The 18,069-nt window shown below is 41.2% G+C and overlaps 6 protein-coding genes across 8 annotated transcripts; 3 read left to right on the top strand and 3 right to left on the bottom strand.

Annotated features, from left to right (window-relative positions):
• On the bottom strand, positions 2,914–3,405 carry LOC109132687 (RING finger protein 165-like). The gene has a single exon (XM_019244717.1). It carries the CDS (start codon positions 3,320–3,322, stop codon positions 3,056–3,058), a length of 267 nt encoding a protein of 88 aa, XP_019100262.1. The 5' UTR covers positions 3,323–3,405; the 3' UTR covers positions 2,914–3,055.
• On the top strand, positions 3,748–6,320 carry LOC104780969 (pentatricopeptide repeat-containing protein At3g51320-like). The gene has a single exon (XM_010505525.2). It carries the CDS (start codon positions 4,179–4,181, stop codon positions 5,745–5,747), a length of 1,569 nt encoding a protein of 522 aa, XP_010503827.1. The 5' UTR covers positions 3,748–4,178; the 3' UTR covers positions 5,748–6,320.
• Positions 6,526–11,448, top strand: LOC104780967 (vacuolar protein sorting-associated protein 35C). The gene is made up of 21 exons (XM_010505524.2): positions 6,526–6,691; positions 6,804–6,900; positions 7,002–7,125; positions 7,223–7,408; positions 7,505–7,592; positions 7,758–7,814; positions 7,923–8,012; positions 8,107–8,229; positions 8,359–8,493; positions 8,739–8,855; positions 8,979–9,218; positions 9,301–9,366; positions 9,490–9,579; positions 9,664–9,753; positions 9,921–10,010; positions 10,153–10,221; positions 10,317–10,397; positions 10,474–10,581; positions 10,658–10,761; positions 10,856–10,975; positions 11,077–11,448. Exons 1-21 carry the CDS (start codon positions 6,608–6,610, stop codon positions 11,285–11,287), a joined length of 2,370 nt encoding a protein of 789 aa, XP_010503826.1. The 5' UTR covers positions 6,526–6,607; the 3' UTR covers positions 11,288–11,448.
• Positions 11,526–13,262, bottom strand: LOC104780966 (rac-like GTP-binding protein ARAC11). Of its 3 annotated transcripts, none has more exons than XM_010505523.2 (7): positions 13,161–13,262; positions 12,640–12,822; positions 12,438–12,525; positions 12,217–12,326; positions 12,060–12,123; positions 11,834–11,964; positions 11,526–11,750 (listed from the first exon to the last, which is right to left on the bottom strand). In XM_010505523.2, exons 2-7 carry the CDS (start codon positions 12,736–12,738, stop codon positions 11,649–11,651), a joined length of 594 nt encoding a protein of 197 aa, XP_010503825.1. In that variant the 5' UTR covers positions 12,739–12,822; positions 13,161–13,262; the 3' UTR covers positions 11,526–11,648. The 3 variants fall into 3 exon arrangements, with proteins under 3 accessions (XP_010503825.1, XP_010503824.1, XP_010503823.1); XM_010505522.2 differs by having other exon boundaries at positions 12,640–12,891; positions 13,161–13,244; XM_010505521.1 differs by lacking the exon at positions 13,161–13,262 and having other exon boundaries at positions 12,640–13,128.
• Positions 13,939–15,207, top strand: LOC104780965 (L10-interacting MYB domain-containing protein-like). Its single transcript, XM_010505519.2, has 2 exons — positions 13,939–14,639; positions 14,730–15,207. The coding sequence occupies exons 1-2, from the start codon at positions 14,289–14,291 to the stop codon at positions 15,156–15,158; spliced, it is 780 nt and encodes a 259-aa protein (XP_010503821.1). The 5' UTR covers positions 13,939–14,288; the 3' UTR covers positions 15,159–15,207.
• LOC104780964 lies at positions 15,227–18,063 on the bottom strand. The gene is made up of 4 exons (XM_010505518.2): positions 17,108–18,063; positions 16,829–17,016; positions 16,220–16,443; positions 15,227–16,137 (listed from the first exon to the last, which is right to left on the bottom strand). Exons 1-4 carry the CDS (start codon positions 17,853–17,855, stop codon positions 15,363–15,365), a joined length of 1,935 nt encoding a protein of 644 aa, XP_010503820.1. The 5' UTR covers positions 17,856–18,063; the 3' UTR covers positions 15,227–15,362.

Below are 18,069 nucleotides of genomic sequence, written 5' to 3'. Positions count from 1 at the left end.
CCCGCAGCGCTAACCTGAAGGAAAGGGAATCAGAGTAAGTGCTTGGTTGTCCATAGGGAACATCTCTTCGAGCTCCCTAACATCTTCTTCCGTCAAATCCGCGAGATCTGTCACAACACCTCTTCCTTCCAACGGGTCCCACTAGGAAGGATAACTCGTTCCAGTTTCGTCAAGACCTCTCTCTAGCGCACGGTACTGACCATCTCCAGACTCCTCCGGAACGGCACCGAAGACGTCGTCTCCAGAAACCATAGCGCAAGACCTTGCAAAACCAACCAAGCAACCGATCAATATGGGAGCAAAGACATATCGAAAGCGCAACAGATTCCGAATAGAACGAACACACCCAAATGAACTGCGTACTCCGTACCGCGCACCGCGTACTGCGTACTGCGCACTGCGCACTGCATCTTGTGTACCGCGTACTGCGTACCACGTTCCGCGCATTGTGTACCGCGCACTGCATACTGCATACTACATCATGCGTACTGCATACCGCGCACTGAGTCCTGCATACTGCATCATGCGTACTGCGTACCACGCACTACGTCCTGCGTATTGCATACCGCGTACTACGTCCTGCGTACTGCGTCCTGCACCGTGCACTGCGTACTGCGTACTGCATCCTGCGTACCGTGCACTGCGTACTGCATCCTGCGTACCGTGTACCGCGCACTACGTACTGCGTCCTGTGCACCATGTACTGCGTACTGTGTACTGCATACCGCGTACCGCGTAAAAGTCCCCATCTAGTCCCCGTACGAAGACCATCTCGCCATAGTCTCGTACGAAAAGGTCTCAACCTCACTAACTCTGAAGCACGGTCTCGTACTCGTAAATCATCAAGCTCACCATGATCTCGATCCCGCCACTTCACCACCGAGAATTTTGATCTTGCCTTCTCACCATCTCTCTAATACGACGCCATTATGAGTATCTCGCAGGACCATCATCGACCTCGCCACCGCATCGCCGAGAAACCTCCGTCTCGCCAGAGTTTTGAACAAGCAGATTGGACAATCATCGAGCACATCTTCACCTCGCCATCACGCCAACATTCACTCGCAGTGGCACAAACACATATAGAATCTTGACCGTTTAAATCTCCAGCTCGCCACTTCGCCGTCAAAATCTCCAGCTCGCCACTTCGCCGTCAAAATCTCCAGCTCACCAAGTATCTTACTCGCATACGCACAACACAGCAACCCGCTCAATCTCACACACGAACTCGCAACACCATGACGCCATCACCATAGCTTCCGTACACGTTCCCACCACATGGCGACTCCAACACGCCTAGCACCAAGACATCTCGCCAGATCTAGCGGCGCGGCGGCAAGAAGCAAGGACACCAAAGATAGGACAGCATGGGCAAGACGCCTCACGGTCTCGTCTTGACTCAGCTCGCGGCAGCCCGACAAACGTAACAGCTCTAATGCACCGGATTTAGTCTCGTACAATGTTGGATGCGAGCATCTCGTCCTGTACGAAGACCCCATTTACGGCGAGGTAGGGAGCCTTCAAAGTAGGAGAATCATCGGCAGGAGAATCGTCGGTGAGGTAGGAAACCGTCGATTCACAGCGCGAGGACGAACGACATCTAGGCCGAGATGCCTCACGATCTCGGCTAGATCTGGTTAAGGAAAAGCCGCAGAACACCGTGAAAAGCGGACCGGCCGACGGAAGTGGTTGACAACGCACAGTGACGGAAGAACGAGGCAAGAGGGAGCTGTGACCGGTGGTAGAGACCCACTCCCGGCAAGGAAGCTTTGGTCGGCGGCAAGAAACCATGGTCGGCGGCGAGAAACCATGGTCGGCGGAATCAAGGTCCACATAACCACAAAAAGTCTAAAGTAAAGAGATAAGGGAGAGAGAGAGAAGAAATTTACCTTGTGAAGAAGAAGCAAAATTAAGTAAAACCTAGGTCAAAGGGACACATATATATGAGAGGACCAGTGCGTTGACCGAGGTAAAAAGGAGAACCCTAGTTTTGAAGCTCTCTATTTCCCGCACCTCGGTAAACGTGGAAAACACGTAAAACTCTCGTTTAAAATCCGAGAAACCTAGAAAAACGTGCGCAATGCACTATTCATCCCGGAATCTCTCGGATGCCTCGAAAAATGTGTGCAATGCACTATTTATCCCAGAACCTCCCGGATGTCTCGAAAAACATGCACAATGCACTATTCATCTCAAAACGTGAGCAATGCACTATTTATCTTGGAACCTCCTGAACACCTCGAAAAACGTGCACAATGCACTATTCATCTCGGAACCTTCCGGATTCCTTGAAAGACGTGCGCAATGCACTATTCATTTAGGAACCCTCTGGAAGGCCTTCAAGCTCTCAACAATCTTCTGTTTTTTCTGCAAGACGGACCTAGAGACAGAAAATTGTACATGACGGGCTCAAGCAAGCCATCGCACATCGGACTAGGGGAGGACCATTGTTGGATATGGGCTTTGCCCCCAACAGTTCGGGAAGCCCAACAGAGGATTCTTAAGAAGTTTAGGGTTTGAAGTCTTGGATCTGGTCCATTTGGCCGCAGGGGCAAAATGGTCATTTTACGGAGGAGACAGAAGGGTCCCTAGGTCAGTGTCCCACTATAAATACCAGCGGTCATTGTCAGAGCTCTGGATCCGAAATCTTGGCAATCAGAGAGAAAAGTGCATTTACATTTGTATTAATTGCGCTTAGAGCTTTGATTGTATTTTCTGTAAACCCTTCTCTTGAATTCTATGTTAATAAAATGAGCAGTTCCGATTTATCCCAAAGAATATTTGTATTATCTATATTTTCTATTTCACACATCAACATTTCTGGAGCAGAGGATCTCCGGAACAAGAGAGAGTAGAAATTTGGAATCAAAAGATATGTGATATGTGATTATCACATTGCTTTTGTTTTGGCGGTTGTGATCAAGAAGATGTAAAATTGGCAATTAACAATTTATTTACAAGACTTTCTCATCTTTTTTGTTCTGAGAATCAAGGGGAATTACATAGAGAAAAAGGTGTTTTAAATCCCAAGAAGAAGAAAAAAAACAGGAAGGAATCAGAAATGGAAAGAGGAGAACCAGAGGAGAAGTTCATCCGTGAGGAGAATGGTAGCAGGCGAAAAGCGACAAAGAGGACAGCAAATCTTGCGGCTGACATTGAACCATGTATCGACGCAGAGACTATGGAACTCATGGGAACAAGGTAGAGACTTGACATGATCTTTTTCCTCCATTCTCATCAGACACACACTACAGCACTCTTCCTCTCTTCCTTCTTGCACTCTTGGGTACATCAAGGCCAACCACTTCTCTAGAACCTTCATCTTCTTCTTTTGTTTAATTCTCTCTGCAATTTGGTCTGGCCGTTATCAATTTAACAAGAGTGAAGAGAGGCGTGTGTGTTTTGGATAGACAAACAAAAAAAAGGGGTTGGTCGTCCCTGTTGCGTGATTTGCAAGGCCTTTAATGGATTACAATGTACGTTAAAACACAACCTCTCTTTTTTTTTATGTTCACACACCAACACCAGACCCTTACTTCTCACCTTCTTTTTCTCTCTACGTATCACCTTCTTTTGTTTTCTTTCTTCATGCACATCACATTCTAAAAACTCAATCTGATTCAGATATATATACATTGATGATTCCAACAGAAGAAACACCAAGAAGATAAGAAGACTCCATAGATATATATCTCAATTTTGCTTTTAAAAACAGTTTCGCTTGTATAGGTAAATGTCTCTGTATCCCATTAAAAAAAAAAAAAAAAAAATTGATTTGAAACTCCTATCTAAACTAAAATTAGGTCGTGACAGATGAGGTACCTTTATCCCTCAATTCACACCATTTTTAACCTTCAAAAAATTGCATTATCTTCTATTAAAACAAATTTGCATATATGCACCTGAATTTTGTTATTCTGATGGCAAACTCTATTTAAAATAATAATCATATCCACTCGAACCAAGTTTGACTTTAATCCGGCAAAACCGGAACACTCCGGCTTGTTCAGAAGGTTCTGGTAAGGTTTTACTCTAAACGATTTCTTCTCCTTCGCCGCACACATGACACACCTGACACCTTCCGAGTCCTTTTGACATAGCTATGATCGTGGTGGGTTAATGGCGATTTCTGAATCCAACCCTGACTCAAATCTAAGGATCCTCCAAGCTGGAGATGAATGGCAAAAGCTTCTTCTATTCGCCAATTCGTCACATCCAGATTCATCCCCCCTGTCCCGGGTCTGGGTCTGCTTAAGGGTTTCAAACTTGTCGAAGGTTCCAATACTATCCTACACCTCTTCCAAGTCCACGCTAGGCTTATCACCTCTGGTAACTTCTGGGATTCTTCTTGGGCTATCAGATTGTTAAAGTGTTCTTCTCGTTTCGGCGATTCCAGCTACACCGTATCGGTACACCGCAGCATTGGGAAGCTCGACTGTACCAATTCCGTATTTAAGGCGTATTTGGTCTCTTCTGCTCCGAGACAAGCGTTGGGGTTTTACTTCGATGTAGTGAGATTTGGTTTTTTTCCTGATAGTTACACCTTCGTTTCGTTGATTAGTTGTATCGAGAAGACGTCTTGCATTGATTCTGGCAAAATGTGTCACGGGCAAGCCGTGAAGCATGGATGCGATCGAGTTTTGAATGTTCAAAACTCGTTGATTTATATGTATACTTCTTGTGGTGCTTTGGATCTTGCGAAGAAGCTGTTTGTTGAAATTCCTAAAAGAGATATTGTGTCTTGGAACTCTGTAATCAAGGGGGCGGTGATGAATGGTGATCTTTTGTATGCGCACAAGTTGTTTGATGAAATGCCTGAGAAAGATATGGTTTCTTGGAATATCATGATTGGTGCTTATTTGAGTGCTAACAATCCTGGAGTTTCCATTAGTTTGTTTCGTGAGATGGCTAGAGCAGGGTTGCAAGGGAATGAGAGTACTTTGGTTTCGTTGTTGAATGCTTGCGGTAGATCAGCTAGACTTAAGGAAGGTAGGTCCGTTCACGCTTCATTGATAAGAAGAACCTTGCTGAACTCGAGTGTAGTTATTGATACAGCTCTGATTGACATGTATGGAAAGTGCAAGGAAGTAGATTTAGCACGTAGGATATTCGATAGTGTATCCCGTAGGAACAAAGTTACGTGGAATGTGATGATAGTGGCACATTGTCTACACGGGAATCCTGAAGATGGGTTCAAGTTATTTGAAGCTATGATCAATGGTAAGCTCATGCCTGATGAAGTAACATTTGTTGGTGTTCTCTGCGGCTGTGCTAGATCTGGGCTTGTTTCTCGAGGAGAAAGTTACTACACCCTGATGGTTGATGAGTTTGAGATCAAACCAAACTTTGGACACCAATGGTGCATGGCTAATCTTTACTCCAGCGCTGGATTCCCTGAAGAAGCAGAGGAAACTCTGAAGAATCTGCCAGAGGAAGATATGACGCCAGAGACTGCAAAATGGGCTAACTTGCTTAGCTCATCGCGTTTCACAGGAAATCCGTCTATAGGGGAGAGCATTGCCAAGTCCCTGATAGAGACGGATCCTCAGAACTACAAGTATAACCATTTGCTGATGAACATCTACTGTGTTACAGGACGGTGGGAGGATGTTGATAGAGTGAGGGAGATCGTGAAGGAAAGGAAAATAGGACGGATACCAGGGTGTGGCCTTGTGGACTTGAAGGAGATAGTCCATGGACTAAGACTAGGATGCCAAGAGGCAGAAAAATGTGATCAAAGAGACTAGTTTAGAGAAATCAGTGATTTACTGACATAAGCCCTGTTCTTTTATCGATCGCTACAATAGCGACTGCGACCGAAAATTAAAGAGGGGGAAGCTGAAAGGACGACCCAGTTTTTTGAAAAATCAGTCGCTGAGTTTTTTGGAACTGATGAAATGAAAATATTTTCTAATCGCTGGTTTTTTTGACGACTCCACAGTCGCTGTATCACGCTTCCCGTTTTTCCAATCTCACTTCCATTTTTTCCGGTGTTACTTTTTTTTTACAGTTTTAAATTGTCGTTTTGCTTTCATATTTTTTATGTTCACCGTCGTTTTATACAGTCGCAGTCGCTATCTCAGCGATCATCAAAAGAACAGGGCCATAATAAGAAGCTAGTCCCCAAATCAAAGCGCACTTTTGCCAGATCCTCCAGGCTATGAAGTCATGAAAATTGAAAGCTGTTCTTGGGAATGAGCATGAGTTGGTCTGTTTTTGTAGACAGAGTAGTAAAATTTCTGATTTAGAATGGAAAGAGGAGAAAAGTTATGGTTTTCTCAAATTGTATCTGATCCTGTCTCATTTGTTTTTTTCTTTTCTTTGGGGTCAGATTTGCCAATTCTTAGATTTGAGAAAAGCTTTTTTTTATATAGCACATTCAATTTGAAGTAAGTGTGAATCATGTGATCGATTTACGAAATTGAAAGTAACAACATTTTTTTGTCAGCATGTATTTTAAAGCAAGCGTTGAAAAAAAAGGTAAAGTTGGTTAATGAACAAAGAATAATAACAAGTTTATTAAATGGGGAGGGACGATCTCTAAACAAATGTTGGGTCAAAATTGAGACTTTTATCTGACGAGTAAGTAAAGTAGTGAGAAACAAATATGATCGCCGAGGACGATGAGAAGTGGCTCGCCGCCGCCAACGCCGCCGTTAAGCAAAATGCTTTCTACATGCAGCGCGCTATTGTATTTCTCTCCTCTCCTCTTTTCTCTTCTTCGTCAATCAATTTATTCCAATCGGGATCTTCCATCGGCATTGGAACCCTAAATTCTAACGAATTCGCGATTACCATGGCAGGACTCCAACAATCTCAAAGACGCTCTCAAATTTTCTGCTCAGATGCTCAGCGAGCTTCGTACTTCCAAGCTTTCTCCTCATAAATACTATGAACTCTGTGAGTTAATTCACCTTCTTCGCAAATTTTGCAATCCGGGGGGGGATCAGCAGCTCTTGTGTATCAATTTAATTTCCTTAACTGCGATCTGATTCGTACAGATATGCGAGTTTTTAATGAACTGGGGACATTGGAGATATTCTTTAAGGAAGAGACGGGACGTGGTTGCTCTATTGCAGAGCTGTACGAGTTAGTCCAGCACGCCGGTAACATTTTGCCAAGATTGTAAGTTCAGAGTATATAATATACATTTTGTCTTATACACTCTCTGAATTCGATCAGCTTTATAGATACATTACATACTCATCAATCGAATTTTCAGGTATCTTCTCTGTACTATAGGATCTGTATATATCAAATCCAAGGACGTTACTACTACGGATATACTTAAGGATCTTGTTGAAATGTGTCGAGCTGTTCAACATCCTTTACGTGGTCTTTTCTTGAGAAGTTACCTTGCTCAAGTTACTAGGGATAAGTTACCCAGCATTGGTTCTGAGTTGGAAGGGTAAAGGTCACACAACTTAGTCTTTAGCACATTTTTTTTTTTGTTTTAAATTAGGAAACACATGTAAAGAGGCAAGTGTTTTGCTTTTCTCTGCAGAGATGGTGATGCACAAATGAATGCTTTAGAGTTTGTGCTTCAGAATTTTACCGAGATGAACAAATTATGGGTCCGCATGCAACATCAGGTTGGTTGGAATACTAATGATATATTTCTGCTCTCATATTCATCTTGTATATGCTGAATATGGTTGCATGTGGTGAGAGTCTAATGTCTGGTCATATGCTATTGTCTACTCTGTGTGAATTTTCCCTACTGAACTGAACCTGAGTTGAGACTTTCGGGTATCCAGGGATCTAGTCGGGAGAAGGAGAAACGGGAGAAAGAAAGGAATGAACTACGTGATCTTGTAATACCATTAACTTGTAGCTCATTCTTCTCATCTAGAAAATTTGCGAGCAATGGTTCTAATTATTTTCTGAAAGACACCTTTTTCTTCTCTTTACTGCCTGATTAGGTTGGGAAGAACCTTCATGTATTGAGTCAGTTGGAAGGTGTTGACCTTGGAATCTACAGAGATACTGTTCTTCCTAGAATACTGGAGCAGGTCTGGTTTTTCTCTCTTTCTTTAGATAATTTCAGCATCCAAGCTTCCGTCTACGTGTTGCGGTATATGAATTATTTATCACTATGTTTTAAAGGTTGTCAACTGTAAGGATGAACTTGCTCAGTGCTACCTAATGGATTGCATTATTCAAGTATTTCCTGATGATTTCCATCTTCAAACTCTCGATGTTTTATTGGGTGTTTGTCCACAACTTCAGGTACTTTTTTCATTTAATCGACTACTTCTTCATATGCAGTTTAAAACGAAAAAAGAACAGACTGTTAATCAACCTCATCCCATCGGAACATGTTTCCCCTTTTTTCCTTTTTGTCATTTTGTTTTTCAGCCGTCTGTTGATATCAAGACGGTCCTTTCTGGTCTAATGGAAAGGCTTTCAAACTATGCTGCATCTAGTGTGGAAGCATTGCCTAATTTCCTGCAAGTAGAAGCCTTTTCAAAGTTCAATTATGCCATTGGGAAGGTAAGTCTTGCATCTAATTTATGAAGTCAAAAGGATAACTGAAATTGACACTTGAATATAAGTTTATTTATTTGGGTGGCTAGTATTAGAAACAGCTGAAAAATCTTGCTTAATCCCCAGGGTGTTGCGATGTTATTGTGTAATTTATGTTTCCCTACCTGCCTCTGATTGTATCACATAAATAATCTCTTCACAATTGTATATATAAACAGTTGATTGATTCTACATCTTATATTATGATTCAGGTTGTAGAAGCACAGGTGGACTTGCCAGCCGCAGGATCTGTAACATTGTATTTGTTTCTTCTGAAATTTACTCTCCATGTCTATTCGGATCGTCTGGACTATGTGGACCAAGTTTTGGTATAATGCTTTCTGAGCATGTATAAGCGTGTTAAGTTTATTCATGTGTAGTAGTTTTTTTAAATGCATAAAGCAGTTCTGATTGTTGCTAATACGCATTGTTGTCTCTCTCTTTTTCTTTAGGGATCTTGTGTTACCCAACTATCTGCCACAGGAAAGCTTTGTGATGACAAGGCAGCAAAACAGATCGTCGCGTTTCTTAGGGCTCCGTTGGAGAAGTATAATAATGTTGTAACTATTTTGAAGCTTACCAACTATCCTCGAGTAATGGAATACCTTGACCATGAGACAAACAAAACAATGGCAATTATTATAGTTCAGAGCGTTTTGAAAAACAATACTCACATTTCTACTGCTGATGAGGTATTTGTTTCCTTCCTCGATTCAGTTTCTTCTTTTTAGCATTCTCTATTGATGTGGAGTTTCCTTTTATTGTTTGTTACAGGTCGATGCATTGTTTGAACTGGCAAAGGGTCTCATCAAGGATTTTGACGGAACAATTGATAATGAGGTGTTAGAATCTTTGTTTGTCAATTCTTATTGCATTTGTCTATACAGTATACTAGTCACTCGAAAGAGTTGTTTTCCTTTAGATAACTTACACTTTCAAACTTGAAACTATGTTGAGTTCTAGATTGATGAAGAAGACTTCCAGGAAGAGCAGAACTTTGTTGCACGGCTTGTTCACAACCTCTACAATGATGATCCAGAAGAAATGTCTAAGGTGTGTGTTATGATTAATTGAGGTGTTACTATCAATGTGGCCTGTGGTGTGTGTACGATTCTAAATTCGTTTACCCAACTACAGATTATTTTCACAGTAAGGAAGCACATCCTGACTGGAGGACCTAAACGTTTGCCTTTAACCATACCAGCCCTTGTCTTTTCCGCTCTCAAGGTCTGTTTATTTTTTACTGATCACTTCTTCACTCCATCTCCAAATTGGAAAATTTAAGTTCAATTAAATTTTTTGGAATGATTGTGTCGTTTCCAGTTCTGTTATGGATTTAATAGACATTTGTTTGAATTTGGAACTTTTCATATTGTGTTGACAAACATGTGCAGTTAATTCGGCGACTGCGAGGTGGAGATGAAAACCCATTTGGAGATGATGCATCAGCAACACCAAAGAGAATTCTACAGCTTTTAAGTGAGGCAAGTGTACATACATATTGACTGTTATAAAGTAGTGAGGACAGTGCCTTGCTAACATCGCTGGCTTTGTCCCAGTGAAACATAGTATTTATTTTTGCCAGAATAATGATGCCAGTCGATTTTGAATCTCAACTTTTTACAGACCGTGGAAGCTCTATCTGATGTTTCCGCACCTGATTTGGCATTGCGCCTCTACTTGCAATGTGCTCAGGTATATGATCCTTTGGTGTATCCATTATCAAAAGTTCAAAACCAACAATAGATGTAGTGCATGAGCTGAAAAATTTCTTGCTATTTAATCCTCAGGCAGCAAATGACTGTGAGTTAGAAACGGTCACTTATGAGTTCTTCACAAAGGCATATCTTCTGTATGAAGAAGAAATTTCAGTAAGTATATTTCTTAGTAGACTACATGCAATTCTGCAAGGAAGTCCTTAACGTTGCTTAATTTTGGGTGTTTTAGGATTCAAAGGCACAAGTAACAGCACTACGTTTAATAATAGGGACACTCCAGCGGATGCGTGTACTTAGTGTAGAGAACAGAGATATTCTGACTCACAAGGCGACAGGGGTATCTTTCCTGACAAATCAGTTGAGTAAGTGAGTGCTACATTGAAAACTAACAAGGCTAAATTATGTTGTTGTAGTACTCTGCAAGACTCCTTAGGAAGCCAGATCAGTGTAGAGCTGTTTATGAATGTGCGCATCTCTTCTGGGCTGATGAGTGCGAGAACCTGAAAGATGGAGAGAGGTATGTACATATGATTGTATACTGTAAAATCTCAATGTTATGAAGGGAAACAATTGAGGCATACTGAGAGTTAGTCATTTTGTTGGGAGACCAGGGTTGTGCTTTGCTTGATAAGGGCACAAAGAATTGCAGATGCTGTTCAAAACATGACCAACGCATCCCGTGGTACCAGTAGCACTGGGTCGGTGGCTCTATATGTTGAACTTCTGAACAAGTAAGTTACTCGTTTTAGTTGCACCTGTATATGCTACAAAATGTTTGTAATTGAGTACTTTGCTACCACTTTCTCTTAATGGTTTTTATGAGTGAATGCAGGTATCTCTACTTCTTGGAGAAAGGAAACACAAAAGTAACAGGCGATACAATCAAGAGCTTAGCTGAATTAATCAGAAGCGAGACGAAGAAGGTTGAGTCAGGCGCAGAGTCGTTCATAAATAGCACTCTACGTTACATCGAGTTTCAGAGACAGCAAGATGGTGGCATGAGTGAGAAATACGAGAAAATCAAAATGGAATGGTTTGAATGACCTTTTTTTTTCCTGCATTCTTTTTAGGCACATCATCAATAATCATGGCTTCTTAAGAAATAAAACTTGTATCATACTTTTCTTTTCCTAGTTACAGTCACTCTCTACCAATAAACATGTTTGCAAAGTTTTAAACATTAACAAACAAATTATGACTGAAACGATCTCAAAACACGGGGTGTGTGTGTGTATAAAATTGCGCATAGGACTGAATTGTAGAAGCAAAAAAAGACAATGATTCAGACAAAACTCCATCAATATTAAGAACAAAAAGGGTGTCCCGTCCATTAACATATTGATTCATTCATTGTTAGAACATTAATATACCAAAACCAAATACATAAAAAACAGAGATTTCCAATCATAGAATGGAGCAAGCCTTCTGCGCTTTGCTCTTCTTCTTCTTCTGCTTTGGCGGTTGCAACACCACTCGGATGGCTGCGTCAAACACCGCCTTCACATTCTGCAAGCTCACATAATCAACATTAGCATTGAGCCATTGACATAAGAAAAATTGCCTAAAGAGTAGGACTAGCCAATATATACCTCTTGAGTTTTGGAACTGCATTCGATGTAAGTAGGTGCTCCTATTTGCTTCCTCAGCTCCTCTCCCTGAGCAGTAGTAATCGGGACAGCGCCAGGATGGTCGATAAAGAACTGTTTATCATCTCGAAGATCTGGAGAGGAGGAGGAGCAACACAAACTACTCAGTCACAACTAGTAAAAGCAAAGGCAGAGATCAGGAAGGAGAAAACACAATTGAAAATCTCACCAAGCTTTGTTCCAACAAGGACGATGGGGACACCAGGCGCATAATGTTTCAACTCCGGGATCCACTGCAAACACACCATCGTGACTTTTATGAGAGAGTTCGATTTCACTATGTGAAGATCCCAATTATATGAAAGAATGTTTGATGGATTCTTTACCTTTTTGGAAACGTTTTCATAACTGGCTTTACTGATAAGAGAGAAAGCCAAAATGAAAACATCTGCTCCACGGTAGCTCAGTGGTCTTAATCTGTTGTAATCCTCTTGCCCTGTTTTTTCATACCCAATTTTTCAAAATCTTCAGATCCAAATTTTTGTTTAAAAAAAAAAAACCATTTCTTGAAATTTCAAAACAAGATATAGTTGATATATTCAAGAACCTGCAGTATCCCACAATCCAAGATTCACGGTGCTTCCATTAACAACAACATTTGCACTGAAATTATCGAAAACGGTAGGCACATAATCCTGTATATTGCAAAAAAAAANAAAAAAAAAAAAAAAAAAAAAAAACAAGAAACATGAGATGTTGTTGTGCTAATGAAACAAGGAAACATAAAAGCGAAAAGAATTGGACAGAACCGTAGGGAAAGTGTTGCTTGTGTAAGAAATCAACAAACATGTTTTTCCGACAGCTCCATCACCAACCGTCACGCACTTTACGAACCTCGAAGCACTCATTTCCCCCTCAAAAGATTTATAATTTCAGGGAAAATCCACAAAAAGATTGAGCCTTTCAGATCTTGAGAACTATAGAACACAGGCCTGGAATAGGAAATTCTTGATATTTGTGTTAATCGACCATCTGGGCATTGCGGATTCGAAAGGAGCGGACTTTTGTACCAAAAAAATTGAAAACCCTATTATTACCCAAAGAAAGAGGGGAAAAAGCAATAAAACCAAAAAAACAAAAATGAGAAGACAAAAAACGAAAAACCAAGAGTTTGTTTAGTTAGCTTTGGCCGGGAAAAATGGAGTTGAAACGTTCCTTCCGCTGGCACAAAAATAATCAAAAACCTTTTTTCTCTTCTTTCTCTATTTACCTGACTATTTGTGGATTTCCTCTTTTAATAGCCTTTTCAAAACAATACTACAAAACTTACCAATCGATTTTGTTGTGTTGTAGGGACTTGTCTTCTTCTGCCGCCCAAACGAATTTCTCTCTCTCTCTCTCTCTCTCTCTCTTTACTTCTGTTGCGTATACAAATCATGTGAGTGTTTAAGTTATCATTAAACTTGATTTCTTCTTTAAGCAATGTCCTTAACTAACTATAACAAACAAACAATTTCCCAAAGTTAATTATAGGTTGGTAGGTCACCTCCTTATGATTTGACATGAACATTTTTGCATTGGGACATTGTTGTTCTCTTGTAAAAATGTAATCCTTTTTTTTTCCTGAACTCTTTTCAAATCACTATTATGGTTTCAGGCAGCGTAGCTTGTTTTAGGATGTCTATAGCCGTCACCTGAGTATAACTTAAATTTAACCTAAAGAAGTAATGATGCCGACTCAGAGGAGGATACCGTGCCAGCTGCAACAGCTTCTCCATGCAGCATTCTCTATATACAAAGCCAGTTTATGCGGCCTGCAAAAAACAACGGATCAGAGAAGTAAAGAAAGCTATGCCTGTCACATAGATCACTAATGAGTACTAGTATAATCTACTCAATAGGCTGATAAGCATCAATAAGGAGGATTACAAAAGTTATGCAAAGACAAGAGTATGGACAAGCTAAGACTGAGGAGAGACTTCTTTCCTTGGATCTCAACACTGTGCATAAAAAAAAAAAAAGGACAAAATCTGAATGCATGACTGTATTATGATGCCTACATATACGAATGCATGATCGTTTCACTTTCATATATAGCATAAGTTAATGCAGCTAGGTCAGCTGTATACCTGGTAGGATGCAACATAAATTACCAGAGCATATTCACATGATATCAATGTTTTCAGTCTTTCAGATACCAATATCTATCAATGGCCATTCAAAGACCATTATATCACCAGCGCTTTTTATCTACCAATGATTCTTGGATGAGGTTTGTACCACTTCTTGTAAATGGGGCAATCATGTGAATAATTATGACTTTAGGGGTCTTTCAATCAAATCAGACATATCATCGCCAACTCCCTTTCTGAATACTTTTTGGCCACTCTCTTCATCACCTGTTTGTATGATCGATTAGGTTTAGGGTTTCCCAATCGGCCTACATCTGAATTTCACGATGGCGAATCGAATCTTCGGTGAAGAGCAGTATCATCATCATCATCAGCAGCAGCAACCAAAGTGGACGCCTTTCCTAACGAAGCTACTCGCAGATCTATTAGTCGATCAAGTCCTTAAAGGAAACAGAGTGAACAATTCTCTCCCAAATAAAGCTTGGAACTTTATATCCTCTGAGTTTTACAAAACAAGTGGTCTTCAATGGGATAAAGAACATCTCAAGAACAGATTCGCTCTTCTCAAACGCCAATTTGCACTTGTTAAGTTACTACTATCTCGAGATGACTTCGTTTTTGATGAATCCACTGGTTCTGTTATCGCCACTGATGAAGCTTGGGACCAATATGTAAAGGTCTTGTCTTTTTAACCCTATATATGCTCATACTTCACTTTGATTCATCCTCTTCTGTTTTGCTGATCTTTCTGGTATCTTAACACTCAGGAGTATCCAGATGCAGAGGACATAAGAACAATTGGTTGTCCTATCTACAAGCAGCTCTGCCAGATATTCGCAGAAGATTCCATGACCAATGGGAAACATGTAGTGTGTTCATCTGAGTATGATGATACTGCTGCAGTGTGTTCTCCTACTCCTAAGAGAAGGCGCAGAGGCGTGGAGGCGTCTATTGCCAATGCTACATTTGAAATGGCAGCTGCATCGAAGCTGCGGACTACTGCTTTGATGCAGCTGAGTAGCAGGTTCTCTCTTTCCGAGTGTATCAGAGAGCTAGATCGGATTCACGGCGTACCTGAGGATGTCTATTTTGCAGCACTCGAGTCCTTCAATAACCAAAGTGTAAGGGAGACATTCTTGTCTTTGAAATGTGACATGCGCTTGGCCTGGCTTCAATGGAAGTGTGCCAAGAGCTGAGAGTTAGTTACAGCTCTGTACATGGATCAGAAGTAGTTGACGATATGAAGTTTCAAGGAATGATTCAATGAAAAGTCTTCTAACCAATTTCAAAAAGATTATATAAATAGCATAAACTCAACCTAACATTTTACCAAAAGGTTGGTTTGGAACAAGCAAAAACAAAGAGCAAATGGTAAAACAATTTCTTAGATTTGTTATTCTCTAAGGGAGCAACCTCTTGACCTCCTCTTGATCCTCACCTATGCTCTTAGCTTCGTTGTACACAGACTCAAAGGCTTGCATACACACACTTGAAAACCCAACCATTGCCTGAAACACATGAGGGAATCCCATCTGCAAGTTATTTAGAGTCATGGCTCTGGTCACACTCACTGACTTCTCATGCTTACTTTTCTCTTCTTCTGCCTTTGCTTTTAGCATCTCAACCTTTACTCTCTTCTCTATCACAGGGTTCGTTTTCCTGCTCTCAGGCACTGAATATGGACTATACTTGCTCTCAAGCGCTCTCAGCGCAGCTGATTTCTTCTCAAAATCTTTTAACATAGCTTCTGTTCTCTTCTTCTGCTTATGCTCGTCGGCTTGTTGAGCCACAATTCCATGGACTGCAGTCAGAAAGCTTTTGATCCCTTCAGATGCTACTTTATCAGGGATCCGATCGATAGCTAAATGCCATTCCTCACAGAAGCTGTAGATCTTTGACTCGTAGCTACTCCTAACAAGTGGATTCTTGCTGAACTGAAACAAACTTAACCTGAGCCAACCTGTGAGAGATTGGATGTAGTCACGCTGAGCCTTGACTAAATTGCAGAAAGAATGATGCCATTGTTGGATCTCGAGCTCAAGCTGAAGAGTTGATTGTCTGTGAAGCTCGGATGTAGGTTCAGTGGATGGAATGGTGTTGAGGTACTTAAGCTGCTGAACAATATGAGTTTGAACCTGGTGGCTCTCGTACATACTCCTCCACATACACATTAGCCTACAGTACATCATACAAGAACCTTTGTTCATAACATAGACCAAATGAAGGGAAATGAAGCAATGGTATACACACAACTAACCCTTTAACAAGCTCAACGAGCTGAGGATAAAGCTCGGTCTCTCTGAGCTTGATGATCTCGTTAGAGGCACTTTGGATGGCTTGTGAAGAAACTGAGAGCTGAGATTCTAACTTCTCAACGTCTTTCTTAGCCTTCTCAGATTTGACATACTCAGCTCTCTTCATCTCAAGCCTCCTCACTTGCTCCAATTTCTTCTCATGCTCCATCTTTATGCTCTCTGCATTCTGTAACAACCCACATTCACAGAACAACAAACACACTCACTCAATCACTGACTCTGCTTGGCAATATATTTGTGTCAGTGTCACAAGATTCATTATTAGAATTAAGTACACACGTGGGTCTCTTACACTATCTGCTCACGCTTGGACCCACCACAAGCCTTTTAATGCCACACACATGAATAAAACAAATTCCAAAAAAAAAACATTTATCCATATTTGGATGGAAAAACTAAGCAAACCAATTTCAAGATTCAAACTTCAAAGTGAATAAAAAATTGAATTTGGAGAATAAAACATACTTCCACGAAACTAAACATCCACACAAATACGTCCAAACTCTAAATTGTTCAAAAGATTGAAACTTAATCAATGAATGAATGAATACCTTGACCTCTTGAAAAAGTTTCTTCTCCCAAGCATAGAGTCTATCCACTGTAGATGAATGGCTACCAACAATGCAGTTTCCTCCAACTACTACTCCTGCGGTTCTGTATTCGTTTAACTTAGGAACAAATCCCCTTGTCCAAAACGACGTCGGATTCAAATTGCATTCGTAGTTACTGTACATTTTCCCTGGAGATAGACACAAACAAACACACACACAAATCAAAATCACTCAGCCACCTTTAGTGATCGTGAAGAAGACAAGAGCTTGATTGTTCACCTGCTTTGGTATGACCAGAAAAGGCAGTGATGGAGGTTGAGATTTCAAGGAGAGAAGAGAGTGGAGCACCAGAATCTGCAGCTTTAAGGAAATACTCATCCACTTCTTTAATAATCTCCATTAGATCTTTACCATTCCTCGACACCACAACTGCTAACTCACTCCCCGTCGTCGTCGTTGTCATTGTATCTTTAGAGAATCCACTCACTACAGACGAAGCTTGAGGAGTAGCTGTCGTCGGAGCAGTCGTGACAGCAGCGTCAGAACCAGTTCCGGTTCCTGTCGCGGTTCTTGTTGCGGTGGTGGTGGTTGTGTCTTCCTCCCACTCTTCCTCTGAGGAAGAAGGAGGCGGCGGTATAAACGGATCCCAGAAGTCCCATGTAGAAGAAGGCGGAGGAGGAGGAGGTGGAGGCGGCGGCGGAGGAGGAGGAGGAGGGAGAGCGGATGAATTGGTGGTAGAGGTCCAAGTAGTGGTTTCTGAGCCAGGGCTAAGAGGAGGAGGAGGAGGACGCGGCGGAGGTGGTGGAGGAGGAGAAGGAGATGGAGGATGGTTGCGGAAGTGAAGAGGAGTTTCTTTGGAAGAGAAGTGGACAAGGGAAGAGCCGACGGCGCGTAGAGAACGGAGATAAAGCGCGTGAGAGACAGAGAGAGTTTGTCTAGCTTTGACAAGCTGTTTCAAGTACCTCTTCCTTGCTTTGCAACGAGACACTATCTCTTTGCTATCTATCCTTGACTGACAACAACCCATCTCTTCAACTACTCTTCTTGTCTGAAAATGAAAGTTAAAAAATGGGTCTTTCTTCTTCAACCATGCATTCCAAAACACACAAAAAAACTCTTCTTTTTCTCTCTGTTCTTATCCCAACAAATCTCACACTCTCTCTCTACCCACAAACCATTTCCTTCTTCTATGTAAGTGAGCTTACCTCGTTTGTGTCAAAAAAAAAAAAAAAAAAAAAAAA

The sequence above is a fragment of the Camelina sativa genome, chromosome 4, assembly GCF_000633955.1.
Source record: "Camelina sativa cultivar DH55 chromosome 4, Cs, whole genome shotgun sequence".
Classification (NCBI taxonomy): domain Eukaryota; kingdom Viridiplantae; phylum Streptophyta; class Magnoliopsida; order Brassicales; family Brassicaceae; genus Camelina; species Camelina sativa.
Note: the sequence above shows the minus strand (reverse complement) of the source record. Positions and strands in the feature narration are given on the sequence as shown.